The 13,087-nt window shown below is 38.1% G+C and overlaps 1 protein-coding gene across 2 annotated transcripts in view; it reads left to right on the top strand.

Annotated features, from left to right (window-relative positions):
* The window catches only part of MGAT5 (alpha-1,6-mannosylglycoprotein 6-beta-N-acetylglucosaminyltransferase), a 125,108-nt gene that overhangs the window by 36,534 nt on the left and 75,487 nt on the right, over positions 1-13,087 (top strand). For both annotated transcript variants that reach the window (XM_086751093.1, XM_086751092.1), the window contains exon 2: positions 12,488-12,874. In XM_086751093.1, coding sequence (XP_086607219.1) covers positions 12,637-12,874 — 238 coding nt within the window. In that variant the 5' untranslated portion in view covers positions 12,488-12,636. The remainder of the gene's footprint in view (positions 1-12,487; positions 12,875-13,087) is intronic.

Genomic DNA, 13,087 nt, shown 5'->3' with positions numbered 1-13,087 from the left:
TTGTTCACAATTAAAACATAGACCTGAGCTTTGTTTTCCTATTGATGGTATTATTAATCTGTAATCACCTAAAATGTGTTAATAAGGATTTCTGCCTCTTTGATTTTTCTAGTCTAATTTCCCAATGAAACAAGGCTCTTTCAGTCATCCAGTTTTGTCCCTGAGCTTCCAATTCCCGTTGGAATTTCAGTTGAGCTGATGGTGAAATTTCTGCAAGCTTTCTGCAGATTAGTAACTGGCTCAGAAGGCCACTGCTGTCCCTGTAAGGAAAGACATGGATCAGAAAAAGTAAAATGCATAAAACTAAATCGCAACTCTTCTTTGAAGTATCTGTTTGCATTTTGTTACAACAGTTAGATGTCTGTAAAATGGATCGCGTGTGGTCTGGGCAGCCTTAGCATGTTACCATGCTGCAGGAATTCAAGAAACCCTTTTTGGTATAGTTACAGCTCGTTCAAACATGAGCTGTACTCTGGTTTCAAGTGTGTTCTGTCTTAGTAAATCTGCAGCTGTGTGCCGGAAAGAAGGGATAGAGTTTGGGGTTTTTTTTTACATCTTTTAGGGCATTAACATTACGAATTGTTTATGTTACTGGAGAGAATAACTGCAGGTAGTTGGTTTATGAGTTTATTTCCTTGGTGATTTCTGTGATGAGTATCTATGGTACGAATGAGTTTGGTAGTTCAAAGTAGTTAAGCATGTTTTCAAACATAGGTTTGAATGAGACATGTTTTTTAAAGTGAATTGATAACCCCGTGAATAACACTTTGGTTTATACTGTGGAGTACTCCTGGAGATCACAAACTGAGTTCCTCTTCAGTGAAGGTATTCCTGGAATGCAAGTAATGGCCTCGAACTGTTGGTGTTTGCTTGTTAAGAGCAAACTAGATACAATCCACAGCGCTGTCCTCCCAATATGACACCCACACCCCTGAGCTGAAATGCCTGCGGTGTGAATGTCAGGTCCTCAAAACCTATCGGTTTGGGGTTTTTTTGCAGATCTGCTCCTGTTCTGCTGTGGTACTTGCTAATGTAAATAGAGATTTCAACATCTAAGGTTTGATTTTATGTCTATTAAAGACAGACTTCAGGCTTCATTTCCTGGTTTATTTAAGGACAGTTTTCTTGTGTAAATTCTAACTAGATCCTTTGAGAAGGAAGAGGAAATTCATGACCACTCAAGCATTCAATACTGTAAGTAATTAAATTTACCAAAATGTTAACATTTACATTTACTTTGGAACTGCACTCCAGGAGGAATAAAGGTTTACTTTCAGCACTGAAAATGAAGCTACTTTTCCTAGCAGACCTTGAATGAGAGTATTGACAATAACCTCAACAAAACATGCTTTGGAAAGGAGGCCTTTCCAGTAGTTTGAATGATTTGTAAAAAGCATTGAGACACTAAAGAAAGTTCATTACCCAAACCATTACTGCACTGTGGACCAGAATAATGAAATAGCTTTTTCAAGCAGTAGAGGATTATAGCTATCTAGAGAAATATATAAATAATAAAATATCTATCTATACTGATATATTTATATTTATAATATAATAAAATATAATATAAAATATAATATATTTTGGGGTTTTATACCTGAAAACTTGGGAGTGAGAGAGACTGAAAAAGAAGAACACTTGTTAATGATGGAGTATAAGCAATGAAGAGAGCTTATGGGGTTCTGCATCCTTCCTTTAGTACTGTGTTCTGCAGAACATCAGCTCAGAAACCATTGTTGCTTGCTAGGACTTTTTCATATTATTTCCTGGATTGTGGGGGGTTTTTTTGTGTATCCTCATGCCTCTCCCTGCCTAGCAGTCATCTGGAGAGAAACTACAAAGTGGTGTTGCTGATTCACTTGCCTTATGCTGCCTGTGCCAGCTGTTTTCTACGCTTCACAATTATTTATTTTTTTTTTTCCCCATTTAGCTTTGTAAAACTGAAACAGAGCTATTCCTTGGAGTTTGCCAGTACAAGTTGTTCTACAGCTGTCTGGAATGGCGAAAGAGAGGAGGCTGTTTTCCACCTGCTCGAAATAGTTTATAAGTTGTGTGCTACGATATACTAAGTACAGCTTGTATGTTTGCAAAGGAGCTTGTGTAGTTTATTAGGTATTACAGGTGACAGGAAAGCTGATGGCCTTTCAGCAGCACGATGGTTACAGTGTCATAGGTGACAGGTTAGAACGTGGTCGTGCTTGGCCTGGTACGGGCTCTGCTTTGAAAATACTGTTGCAGTCAGGGCCAAGTCGTTCAATATTTGTTGTAGTTTATGGTAAAGCTTTAAAATTCACAGCAGGATTGTGAGAATCACATGCAGAAAGGTTTTATGTGAGGGCTCATATTGTTGCTATTTGCTTATGGCTGGATGGGTCAAAACTGGGTGGGTGTAAACTTTTGTCTGCTGCTTCCTCTGACGATTGCCCGGTGGCTCCCCTCCACTAAGGCAGCTGGTCCTGTGCTTCTGGGGGAAAAGCACTGCATTGCCTTCAAGCCCTGCTGTTGCTTTCAAGTTCTGTCTTCAGTGACTGTAGGTTTCTAACTGGGCTTTATTGAACATCTACAGAACTACATGTATGCCGTTTTAAACAGAGGTTGTTACAGTTTAACAAAAAAGTGAGCTGTGTAACACTATACCTTGCTCATCAATGGCATAGATTGTCTTTTTTTAATACTGCCTAAAGCTGATTATCTGTGACAAATTGTTGCTACTTAGGAAGAGAAATAGGAAACATTAGGAGCTTTCATTTCAATTAAAGTGTTCTTCTGATCTTTGGTGGTATCAGCTGTTTATAAATACCTGTGTTGATCAAAAGGATCTATACAGGTGGTGCAGGAAATGGGTTAAAATATTTTGCTGCCCTACTAACTTTCAAATTAGATCTGAAATAAATTGCAATTTCATCTTTTTCAGTAATAAAGAGGAAGACTGAAATGCAGAAACTAGAGTAATGGAATAACCAGCAGTACTGTTGTACAGGTGACTGTGGTGATATTTTTATTTCATTAAGTTTTGTGCTTTGAGATGCAACTTGTGTTTTCAGCCACTTGTCTAGCAGTATAAGCTGGAATGTGTTCAAAATGCTTGCCAAGAACAAATCCATTGGAAGAAATGTTATACTTTGACCCAGGTTCAAGATGTTCTAAAGCAACAAGAAATAAATATTTCTGAAGACTTATTTAATGTTCAACTTAGTTGCTTTTTTTTTATTGTTCTCCCTATGATCTGGTACACACTTACTTAACAGTATACACATACTGATTTCCTGTGTCTTTCTTTCTCCTTTTCCTCTGTTTTAACTTGACTCTTCTATCTTTTTCCATTGGCATTTGTCCTTTACAGAAAGTTTGGATGTAGAATCCTGTAGCAACATTTTATTTAAACCCAACTTAATGAGAATTTATTTTTGTTTGATTATCCACCATCCCCAGGAAATGTTAAGAAATTCAAGAAAGTTCATTTTCTTACACAGATGTACTTATATTTTTGTCTTCTATTTTTGAAAAACTTTTTCAGTAAGATGTAGTGAATATTTTGAGCATGAACTTATTTGGGTCTTTCCTTTGGAATCTTGTACTTTATTTTCAGCTGTCTGTCTGGGGTCCAGCACAATTGCCAAAGACTACTTTTAGTGTGTTGACCATCAAGTTGACAAGGGATGATAGTTGGGCATCCACATCGATGAGAGCTTTCTTGCTGAATACAAAGGACTTTTTGACTTTACTCTGTGAGCTGGACAGAGCTGCTGTTGAGAGTTACTTGTTTTTTCTCTTGGACAGACTGCAAGATGTGATGTAACAGTCTGATTTGTGGTTAATAGCAGTGGGTGAGACTGGAGCCTGGAGTATCTGCTTGATGCGAGAAATGAGCTAATGGGTCCAATTTGTATATAATAAACTTATTTCTTCATGGAGTGCTAAGTAATTTGTTTGCTTTGATGATAAGCTGAAGTTAATTTTATTATTCATTAAAAATCCATAAAGTTTTTTGAATAAGTTCATAGCAATGCTTCTAACTCTTGCCACCACATTTATCCTGTGTCCTAAAGAGACGGGAGTGAATTACCCGAAGGCAAGTTGCACACACAAAGAGTTGCTGTGTAAGAACCAAGTTTTGCTTATAACTTTAGAGAACTTCGAGGTGATCTGGAAAGTGTGAGACCGTGCTTCTCAGCAGGTGCTGTATGTATGCCTTTCAGAGGACAAAGTCAAATGTAAAATGAAGAATAACATAAGAGGATGTTAGCCTTTGACTGAGTGTAAGTGGGAGGAGGGGAAGAGAAAAAACTATATACTAGTATCCACACTAGAGATATGATAAAACTTATTGGCTGTGATTCCTGTTTTTATAATTCAGTGAAATTAATGAAGCAACTTAAAAGTTGGTTTGTTAAGTTACAGGGGACTCTTGAAGTCATGATAGCATGACTCATGTTTACTTTTTTTCACTGACTTTAGGGGATGTTGTAGATGATGAGTGGGGCTCTCAGTCTCCGTGAGTTACTTTGTTGCAAAATAATAAAAACCAGCCTATTTCCTAATCTCTTAATCAGCATGCTGACATAGAAAATGTTCTTTTTCAGTGAGAAAATGATATTTTGGGCACCTTGTTTTAATGCAGCGAGATGAAGGTTATTAATATACCCTGTACTTTTCCTGTAAATGGTTGTAAAAATGTAAACTTATTGTTTGTTCAACATCAGGAATATTTCTGGTTTTCTGAAGTTCAGGGAAGTCCTGTTCCTAATCCTAAAATTCACTCAATTTTTGGGGATCTAAGCACTGTATTAAAAGAATATCAGGTTAGTTCGTGGTTATGGCCTTAAATACATTGCCTGGAGTGTTTTCAATTGATAAACAGTATTTGAACCATAAGGATTTCAATCCATAAGGATTTTTCCTTATGATTTTTTTCTGTAATCTTTTTTTCCTTTATCTTCTGTGTAAATCTTCATCCCTTTTTACTCTTTCCTCCATCAAGTGTCAGGGTAAGCAGACAACATAAAAGGAAGGACATCTGAAGGTTTAATTTCTGTAGGACTAAACTACAGAAAATGATGCACTAGGTAGAAAACCGGAAACATTTTGGAGTGCTCTATGAAACCACAGACCTGTGTAGGGAATTTGTGGTGGAGTTGCCACCCAAACCATTTCTAAGTGGAGAAATGTATTTTTGAAAGTGAAGGCAAGCTGCTTAGACAAGATGAAAATTTACTTTTTTTATGGCATCTTATCAAAGGCTGCTTTTCTCTCTTTCAACTTTCATCCCACCACCTCCTGCCAATTTCTACTACACACACATGCAGAAAAGCAAACATGCCCCCCCACACCTAAAAAAAACCCCAAACCTGGAGTATTTATACTTTTACTCTCCCTCAGTCCATCTGTCCTGCTTCTACTGTTGTGACCCAGCGTTGTTCTGCTTTTCTCACTTCATGGGATTGCATCCCAAATTGCCGCTTCAGGCACAGTACGTGGTGCCGTTTCAACTGTAGACGGGTGGTGAGAGAGAAGATGTAGTGACATCTGTCAGCAAGAAGAAAAGAATGGGTTGGCAGAAGTGTTGCTCAAAATAAAGTTGAGCAGCAGAAGGAAGAGCAAAACTAAGACTCCATAATTCAGCTAAGAAAATAGTTTTATGCATTTATTTTACGTACTAAGGAACTTAAATTATAAAATGTGCAGTTAGCAAAAGTGTGCATAACCTGTTACCAGATGAGTCTGGTATAGCTGCATGATTTTTCAGCGAGCTCTTCTTCCTGAGGTGCTGCGAATGGAGACTGTCCATGAGTTGTGTAGGGTACACCTTCAGTTGGAAGCCTCACCTAGACCTTGGAACTGCAGATGTGGGTTACTGTTCTCGGCTTTGCTAGCCTGCTTCGGCGCCTTCCAGAACACGCTGTCATGAATCTTGCCTTTTATAGGGTTGATCACAACTGAATGATGAAAGTTGATTTTAAGGTTAACAAAAATGTTTTGAGATGCCATAAATTTTATGACCTGAATTATTGAAATAAATTATTTTTTTTACTGATTAGTTGTTGAAATCAGTGGAGTCTTCCAGACTTAGTTCATAACTAACTCAGATCTGATCATATTTTCCCTCTCTTCAGAGTAACCACCGGGTTGGTGTTTTGAGTTAATATGTGGTATTTAGTTTCTTCTGAAATCTTTTAAAATGTTATATTGCTGAATTTATCTATTGGAAGAAAAAAAATAGCAGCTACTGTAAGTTCTCAGAGGGTAGCAAGGCTGTAGGTTTCTTCCTTTGTTGCTGTGACCCAGTCAGAGTAGGAGGGCAGGAGTCACCCTTCTCAGCCTATGCAGGTGTGCAGTCGGCCTTTGACTGTCCTACTGTCTGCTCCCGGCTTTGCGCGTCTGGCATCATCAGTGAATAAATGGCAGCTAAACTGTTTCTGAACTCGCAGTGTAACAATTGAGGGCCCCGACTTTTGTTTAGATGTGTGGATGGTTTTATGTTAATAGAATGCATTTCCTAAGTTTATTGGTTATTTAATTGCCGTGTCAGTATTGAAATGAAAACATACATGGTATGAAGATACTTGATATGGTCTGAGCAGACCGTGTTGAAATGCAAGTAATCTTATCAGAAATCAGGCTTGTTTTCTTCCCTGATCTAGTTTATCCTTTCTTATCTTCTACCAACACAGCACATGACTGTTCTTTGATTTCACTTGACTGTATTAAGTAGTAAGCTGTAGTTTATCCTGTTGTTAATGCTGTGTTTTGAAGGAAGGAAAAGTAGATTCAGCCTCCAGAAGGACTGAAGAAAGACAGTGTCTTGCAATAAGTAAAACTGCAGGAGGGAGCGAGGTGCCTTCAGCACGGATTGCACTATTTCAGAACACAGATTGGCCAACTGGGGTGGGACATCTGCTGAGATATTCCTGCAGGAATAAAGAACTGCAGTACCAGGAAATCCATTAATTTGCATTCAGTTGGAGTACAGTGCACATCTGTTTAGGCAATGCAGCTGCAGTAGGAGACAGTGGTTAACATCAGCCTGGAATTCTAGTTTATGTATATGTTGAAGCATGTCTGGTTTAAACTATTAAAACCCAGCAGTCCCAGTTGGCTTCATTACTCCTAGAAAGGAGGTTTTAGAGGATCGCCTATCCCTTTTAAGATGCATTACATCAGCTTCTGCATGAAGCATGACTTCTGGCATCCCTTAGCAGAGAAGTGCTGGAATATGGCAGATGTTTTCACTCACCGCTGTGTTTTCTGGCTGTAGATCTGGTGTCTTGGCAGCCCACTGGATTGACACTTGAATTGTAGTTAGCTTTTAGGTTAACACACCCTTTATAAGAATAGAGGAAATTCACATCTTGATGTTTGTCCTCTGTTGCTCTGTAACAAGTTGTTCTACAGAATCAAACAATTGCAAACAGAAGCGCAGCTTGCCCTCTTCAGAAAACAATCTGGAAAAAAGATCAGTATTTGCATTAGGATCCTGAGGTGTGGGTTTTTAAGAGCATCTCTTTGAGCTGGTTGTGGTACAGTAGCAAATTGTGTGGGGTCAGGCGTGGTGGCATGATGTTGCCGCTGAATACACATTATTTGTGTGTGGATATATGTAAGAAGCGGATAAGAGACTGCTGTGGCTGAAGGTTTAGAAGCCTGATGAAACAAAACAGTTTTAAACCAGCTTTAAACTTTGTAACAAAACTTCACTGGATTTGAAATTCATTAATAATACATGTTGCTAATGGCTCGTTCTTACTCATTCCTAGTCATTACCACTGCATATTCAAAGCAATTAGTCTGTAACAATCTCATTATAAATTAATTGTGAGCACACAGTACCACAGAGCTGGTGCCATGTACTTAGCACTTATAGTTGATGGCGAGATGTTTGAGGCCCTCACAGGTGCCTTTTCTTGTGTTGCTTAGCAGTTTTATTCTTCCTTTTCCGCTTTTGTTGCTATTGAAAGAAAAGCAGGGCTTTCTTTTCCCCAAATCTCAAGGTTGTACTTCAACAGTGACTAATAGTTGACCATCACTGAGTTGCTTACATTTCTGGGGCCTCTGCTTTCAACCTGTGCCCATATTTTCAAGGCCTTTGTTCTTGTCTCGTATTTAAGCTCTGTACCATAACAGGAGGTACCTGGTATCCAGCTCTAGCTCATGCAGCAAGTTCTCCTAACGGTTTCACCAGCATAAAAGGCCGGAATTTGGGCCTTGCGCATTTGGCATAGGAACGCAGTTGGTGTTAGGCCTGAGGCCTGTTCCTAGCAGTGGCAATGCTGTTTTTGCTGAGCCACTTGGTACAGAAATGCATATACATTGTTTACTAGTCGTACTGTGTAAGTTTGCTTATGTTTGAGTTCATAACAAGCTAATAATTCAATACTGCTCAGTCTGCTGCCACTTTTACTGGTGCAACAGCTTCTGTGTTGGCTACAGGCAGTTAAGGTTCTATAACTGTGGAGCTAGTGATGAACAGTGCATTTAACTGATGCACAATCAAATCCTGACTGTCCTGAGGTTAATGCTCTTCCAAATTTACCCTGAGTAAGTACCATTTCTTGTATAGGTACAGATTGGACAGAGAGCATCAAGTTTTGTATATGTACATACTTATAAAGAGACTTTACTTAATCTCTTGTAGATGATTCATTCTCCTTTTTGAAAAGTAAAGAGGAATACGTGGATATGTGTCACCAAAATCTGTTCACATTAACTGTTTGTACTCTATATTAAGCACATGAAAAATAAGAGTAAAGGCTTAAAATGCTGAGAAATGTGTGGTTTGTATCCTTGATGTATGGATCACTTTAGCATCGGGACACTTTCCTGATAGGATTCTAAATAGCGTGATGAGTTTTTTTTGTTGTGATAGTGTAGGCATGGTAATGTTATCTTCTGTAACTAGTGAACTGACCAGCTGTTGAGCAGGATTTTATTGAATATAGAACAGGAAAAAATGTAAGTTTAATGAAGCTATTTGAAATACGTAAAGTTATTAGAGGATTGAAATTCTTATGCCTATGTAAATGGGTGTAAGGTTAGCCCTTTTCCAAAGAAATACACTAATCATTTTTGTTAAGGGTAGAGGCAGTTCTTTCTTAAATTGTGGTATGTTTATTACAAAGGGTGTAACTGGTCTGTTTAAAAAAAAAAAAAACAAAAAAAAAAAAACAACAAAAAAAAAAACAAAACTAAAAAAACCCCAACCAAACAACAACAAAAAACCCAACCAGTGTGTTGGTTCAGTTGTGGTGAGATTTTGGCTGGTTAGAGTTGATTTTAAGAAAGAACATAAGAAAGCTCTTCTTTATTAAGGGTTTTCTTGCCCTGTATATCTTTTCAGTTTCACCCTGTTTTTCACACTTGGTGTTTAGTTTTGGTACATTAGCTACTCTCAGTAAATCAGGAGGAATTATCTTCCTAACGGTTTCACAAACAACTTCACAACTATGACATATCCAGTTTTTAGAGGGGTGCTGGAATTATTTCAAGAGTTATCTTAGAGTAAGAACACCTCTTTCCAAAGCTTTAAAAAAAAAAAAAAAAGAAAAAAAACCTAACCAAACAATAAAGCCCATCATGCTTGAGAGGCTCATAGAAATATGTGTTTCCCTGTCCTCTTTAAATAGGACTCCCATTGTGTATTTTGGACACTAGATTAGGAAAAGGCCTCAGTAGTTTGCAGGATCAGCTCCTTTGAGAACCTGTATAAGGCAAGGGGAGAATGAGGGAAATACTCTACCACCTTAAGTTTGGGAATGGCTTACTTGGTATGGACAGAGAGATAACTAGTCAGCAGGCACTATCAAAGTCCATGAGTGGTTAAAGTAGATAAATGTGTTTGACTGTTGCTCGCTTCAATTATTAATTTCCTGTCAAAGCAGAAGTACCTCAGAGATGTTTCTGTGCAGCTGTTTTAATGCATTCCACAAAATCCCTTAATATTTTCTGACTACTGTCCACTCAGATATCAAATAATGAGTCATTATAGGTATGTCATAATCATCAACTGTGGAATAGTTGTGTTGCAGTCCTTGACATCTATCAAATCTAGGATTAAACGTATACAAAAGTCAGCCTGGGCGTGCATCTGGCCGTGGGAGTGGTGAGAAGCACTGGGATTCTTCCCCTGTGTGCTTTACAAACCTCCATGGCACCAGCAGTGCTGTAAAGTTAATTAGTTAAGTACCTGTTGTTGGGCATTCATCAAGTTGCTAGCCACTGGAATTGCTTAAATGGCAGTAAAAATAGGGCTGGTTTGTGATGTTTGGGGTTTGGTTTTTGGGCTTTATCTGCTTTTAGCACTTGAAATAGTGGGGACCGTTCTTCCATCTGTCAATGAATTTTAATCCTTTCTTATGGCAAAACTTTGATATTTGCTGTCTACCTTCTTACATTTTTTGAGTGAATGTAAGGCTTTTTTTTTCTGTTGATAAACAGAGTAGAAAAGTCAACAGCTGTATTTAAGTAGATGATTCTCATAAGTTAGACATACACTACTTTCTGTAATCATCCTTGTGTCTGTTCTAGAACTTTTAAAAGAAAAGACTGTGAAATACTTGCAATTTTTATTACTGTTTTTAATGATAATTCTGTTCTGTGGGTTTTTTCCTAAACAACTAGTCATAAAAAATCATTAGCACTTGTCTGTTAAAACATGGTGGTGACAGATTTACTTTCTTATTCAGTGTTTTCCACTTCACAAACAACTGATAATTGGGGAAGAAATATTGACTGTTATAACCACAGATCTTGTTACTGTAGAGGATGCTGTCAGTTCTTACTTGAAATTAATTCACTGGGGGAGTTAATCTTGAATTTTTCCAATTTCATTTTAAAGTTGTGATGTCATTTTAAACTATGGAATTTTCTATATTTTATCACACCAGATATTGTAAGAGAATAGTAGAACATTAAGTTTTTAATGAAATAACAATACCCTACTTTTTAGTCAGCCCAAGAGTGTCCCAAGGCTATAGTTAAACAAACTGAAAAAGTGAAACTCCCCTCAGCCATTTCTTGCAAAATTAACTGAAGTTTATGGAGAGCAGCATTAAACAGAGTCCTTCATTTCCTCAGTTGAGACCATTCATTTTCTTTACTGCCTTGTTTTAAGTGTGGAAAAAGTCAACTTGAGGGCTTTATAATCATTTTCACTGTACTTGCAATTCATTTTTCTGTGCACTGTTCCTTCTTAAGCAAAAGATAGCTACAAATTGTTCTTTTAGCAAGGTAAATGCATGGTACACTTGCGACTTTCTCTGCTTTTAGTTTACTATGTAATGCACATTCACTCTACAATCGATAGCAATCGATAACGCTAAATGCAGGTACAAGACATGTTTGAAGATGAGTGGTCCAAAGGTATTTCTGTGCCTCTGCAAAACTGCTGGCTCAAATGAAAGCAGAAGATCTAAGGGGAATTTTAACAAACAAGGAGCACTGCTAGGAGGCATCTGTGTAATGATCCTATTAAAATGGAGTAACATCTGCATTATCTGTGCAAGTGCAGAATGGAAGGGAACGTTGTGTTCTCTAATCCTGTCTGGGAGCATTAGGAAGTTAAAAGGATAACATTTTACCAAATCTGTGTTTTAACATGATAGGTTACACTTAATTACATTCTAATTACCTTTCTTCTCCTTGGGTTTTATGCTAAGGACCCTGCCTCTAGCCCTCATCAGAGAGCTTTTCTTGCCTTTGGATTGTTTATGCCAGGTTTTGTCTTTGATTTTACCATGAGAAGATGGTCCTACTGTGTCTTGAAGGCCATTACTACAATTATTTTTCCCTAGTGTGTGAAAAGCTCTGAGAATATTAATTTTATAAACAAAAGACGTGTTGTAGCATTCAGAATTGTGTTTTGAATTTAGTTGCAAAGGAGTAGTGATGCATGGCAGAGGCCGCACAGGAGCAAGAGGAGATGATTCCCGCCTTCTGACTGCTTGCAGTGTAAGCCAGGAGAGTGTGTTGGCTTAAATAATGTAGATTTCTTTCCTCCTCTTTGCCCCTGAGGGAGTCCGATTTCCTGATCACCTATCTAGCCATATGCCGTAGCTCTTGCCAGGAACTCTGAGCAGTGTCACTGCCAGGTTTTCCGAGAACTGAATTATGTTGAGAATTGTCTTAAATTGCTGCACTGGCAACATAGCAAAGTTCTGCGTACACAAACACACACAAAAATATTTAGAACAACTTTACCGTGAAATTCAGCTTAGAAACTGCTTCAAGGATTAAATTTGATCCAAATACGGAGAGGTGTTCTACACCTGCTCAAGCACATTGCTCCCTCTTTGTTCTCTTTCTAGTGCTTTTCTCACCTTCTTTGTGCTCTGGCTAGTACAGTACAATGTTGATACATGCAAATTAAACATTTACAAAGAAAGCAGATTGTCTACTCCTGTTTTGTACCAGTTAGAGTGAAGACATAGTATAGCTGGTAGAAACTTCCAGTGCGTTTTGATAACTATGCCTCTTTTCTTTCCCCTTGCTACAGGATGGAACTGAAATATGGATATATTTTGACTAAGGAGTTGGAGTAAGACTGAATCCTGCTCTGTGATATTTATATACCTGGACCATGGACTTGCTGTTTGGCTTCATGCTTTAGGAACCTTTGTAGTAACTGTGAAGCTGTTGAGAATCATGGCATTCTCTCCATGGAAGCTGTCCTCTCAGAAACTTGGCTTTTTTCTGGTGACTTTTGGTTTCATTTGGGGCATGATGCTTCTGCATTTTACTATTCAGCAGCAAACACAACATGAAAGCAGTTCAGTTCTGCGTGAGCAAATTTTGGATCTCAGCAAAAGATACATCAAAGCATTAGCTGAAGAAAATAAAAATGTGGTCGATGGCCCTTACGTTGGGACAGTGACAGCATATGGTAAGTGTGTGCTCTAGTTTACGTGATGATCTTACTAAGGATTTTTGTAAGTTGTGCAGATATTTTCTTTCATAATGCTGCTCAATAGGCAGTACTTTGCACTGTGGATTTTCTGCAGAGATGGAGAGAACAGTCTTCACTTGTAAGTACGAAATGGGATAAATTTTACATTTCCAGTCACTTGGAAATGAAGTTATCTGCTAATTTTTGCTG

This window comes from Chlamydotis macqueenii, chromosome 6 (genome assembly GCF_036417535.1).
Source record: "Chlamydotis macqueenii isolate bChlMac1 chromosome 6, bChlMac1.mat, whole genome shotgun sequence".
In the NCBI taxonomy this organism is placed as follows: domain Eukaryota; kingdom Metazoa; phylum Chordata; class Aves; order Otidiformes; family Otididae; genus Chlamydotis; species Chlamydotis macqueenii.
The sequence above is the reverse complement of the archived record's forward strand: the minus strand, read 5'-3'. Positions and strand labels throughout refer to the sequence as shown.